The following is a 2,757-nucleotide window of genomic DNA, read 5'->3' as shown; positions in this document are numbered from 1 at the left end:
TTTTGGGATTCACTATGAAGTAAATTCTTGAACAGTTCAAGCTACTCCTAAAGACTAAGCACCACTTCCCACTGCATCTTATAGATAAAATAAAACTTATGCATTGCAGGTTCTGTCAAATGGTTTTGTTAAGTTAATATCGACCTAGATTTCACTAAAGCATAATCAGCTACAGTAACAACATTGAAGATACTAAGGTAATTCAAAATATCGAAAAATGCTAAAATCAATTAACTTAACATTCATGTTTTCGCAATGTGGATTCTAAATATGTAAGCATATACTGCAAATGAAATTAAAATACTCACATAAAATCCACACAATATGCAATAATTAAAATGACAATTGTGCACATAATAATTATAGAAGAGGAAAATTTAATGCATTCCAATTCCAGTTACGGGCAATAAGAAAACATACTCGCCAGAACTAGAATGATTTAAATCAATTTTGCATTAGAAATAATCTTCGTCCGCAAGTGAACATTTAAGGAAAGTAGAAAGCTTACACATTTTCCTGAATATTTACCTGCAGAGAATATGGATATCAAAGACAGGACTATGTAGAGTGTGCTCTGCAAATCCATATATTTTACATTACAGTCGAAACCACAATTTATCAAATTTAAAATTACAATAGATCAATATATTTAAATTGCAGCTGGAACTTCAGCTGCTGGCTCTTCTTGTATATTTGTACTATTTGTTTCCTCTTGTGAATTGTTTGTATTATTCGTTTCAACTTGAATCTTCTCTATAACTCGCTTATTTGGTCCAAGCATCATAAACATATTCCTGTCTGCAATATTCTTGGTCTCCACTATTGCCATCTGCAAATCACTCGACAAATTATATATTGTAGTTTCACTCGACAGACAATATATTGGAGTTTGTAGAACCTCTAAATTATTTTGAACGAATGAGCCACACCTCACCAAGATCGCCTTGAAATCGCTCCATAAGCCTCAAAGCATTATCTCTGAAAATGTTCTCACGACCCTTTAAGTGCACTATGACCTTAACCTGGAGTGCAAGAACTTCCATTTAGATTCCCATAATATCGAACGCAGAAAGGTTAATCTGAGAAAAGTAAGTCCAGGTTGCTAATGGGCATAAGCTTTGATGCTTACCTTGTCCCCATCTTTGAGAAATCTCTGAGCTGCTCTCAAGCGTATGGCATAATCATGGGTATCTATATTATACCTTGTATGAACAAGACAAAACAACTTTCAACTAAAATTTAAACAATAAAGACGTCAAACAATCAACTTTGCAATAGAGACTCGGGCTACAATCATTTGCCTCAACGGGGACCTGAATAAACTGTCCAGAATATTTGTGGCCTCATTTGCATCAACATCTGAACAAAGATAAGAGCTTCAATGAACTAAATCATGTGAACCTTGATAGTGACTAATTACATTGAACACGATGTCCTTTAACAAGAGTCGCTTATTGCAGAGAAAATTAATGGGTTCAGTTACAACGTGACCAGAAATATTATATGCTGATTCCAGTATTTAAAGGTATTATAGTTCAGAGAAATTTTATATACATATCAAATACACTTTCCTGGTCATTTTCTGGTACAAGAAGTAATAAAGAGTAACAAAATACATAGCCAGAATCAAGATTCCAGCCTCTCAATCAATAACATGGCACTAAAAGACTTCGACCATCCCTTCAGACATGGCAGAAAGGTTTAAGATGTCATAGTTGCTGTCCCTATTTTCCAAGTCAGAACAAAATCAGTAAGGAAGAACCAAAATAAAGTTTAGTTTTGAATATACTTTAAGAAAAGACAGAAGGTTGCTGCCAATAAGGTAGATGCAAGAACTGGGACAAACAGTGAAAACACAGTAAGCAAAATATGCCCACGATTATGCTATTATTCTATTGGGTCAACTTAAAAAGATAAAACTATTATTCTTAAGTCTCAATAAGGAGTGCAGAGCAGAAACCAACACAAAAGGAGATTTGAATTAAAAACAATAAGCATGGCACGATGGTAAAACCATAAAGACAATCTTGCCCGATACTAATCTGAAAATGAAGTTCCATTAGATTGCTCAAGTGGAAAAAAGGCAATAATATTCTCACAACGTGAAGACATTCTTGAGTTATGAGCTTATTTAATCACCTCTTGGTTAGTTTAATCATTAATAAAAGAAGATATCCCTCTTAATGAATGTTTTGCCTCTCATAACTCTCTTGGGTTTCCTCACATCAACTCGTTATTTATGCATGAAAATTGTCATTCAATAACCTACTCATTTCTTCTAATTAATGGACTTTCACAAACTACACTGTAATCATGGGTTTAAAATCCCTTACCAAAAGTAAAACCAAATAGTTACATACTGGTTGGGTGCATCCCACACCTAATGGAGCATTTGCACAAAAGTTCTCTTGTTAGAATATCAAGAAATCATCGGCAGAACTTCATTATTAAAAAAAAATCAAGTGCTCTTGATAATGTATATGTGACAAATCGGGGTTTTAAACTTTTCGACGAGGCAAAGGTTGCACTTGAACATTTAAGCAGAGGTGGATGGCTCATAGTCGAGAAGGGATTTCAATCGCCTTGATGCTATTGTAATGAATTTGACAAAGTCCCTGATGGATAGAGTGTGGGGCAAAGTATTGATTCTTTAAAGAAACAACTTACCATATTACCATATTGATGCACTTCCAACACATATCTTAAGGTTGAACCAAAATACATTAACGTTGAGGGTCTAAATGGCCTGCGGAGTCT

At 34.4% G+C, this 2,757-nt stretch overlaps 1 protein-coding gene across 1 annotated transcript; it reads right to left on the bottom strand.

Annotated features, from left to right (window-relative positions):
* Positions 1-435: 435 nt before the first annotated feature.
* Positions 436-1,282, bottom strand: LOC149222696 (translation initiation factor IF3-4, chloroplastic-like). Its single transcript, XM_089383131.1, has 3 exons — positions 1,130-1,282; positions 930-1,022; positions 436-829 (listed from the first exon to the last, which is right to left on the bottom strand). Exons 2-3 carry the CDS (start codon positions 957-959, stop codon positions 650-652), a joined length of 210 nt encoding a protein of 69 aa, XP_089239257.1. The 5' UTR covers positions 960-1,022; positions 1,130-1,282; the 3' UTR covers positions 436-649.
* Positions 1,283-2,757: the final 1,475 nt, after the last annotated feature.

Source organism: Pinus tabuliformis, chromosome Q, assembly GCF_031772625.1.
Source record: "Pinus tabuliformis cultivar Carrire ecotype Pingquan chromosome Q, CPIR1, whole genome shotgun sequence".
Lineage (NCBI taxonomy): Eukaryota > Viridiplantae > Streptophyta > Pinopsida > Pinales > Pinaceae > Pinus > Pinus tabuliformis.
The sequence above is the reverse complement of the archived record's forward strand: the minus strand, read 5'-3'. Positions and strand labels throughout refer to the sequence as shown.

Coding starts and splice junctions, on each gene's coding strand:
- LOC149222696 (XM_089383131.1), bottom strand. CDS start 959: ATGGAGCGATTTCAAGGCGATCTTGGTGAG. Junction 830..929: donor TTCAAGGCGATCTTGGTGAG/GTGTGGCTCATT, acceptor AGTGATTTGCAG/ATGGCAATAGTGGAGACCAA.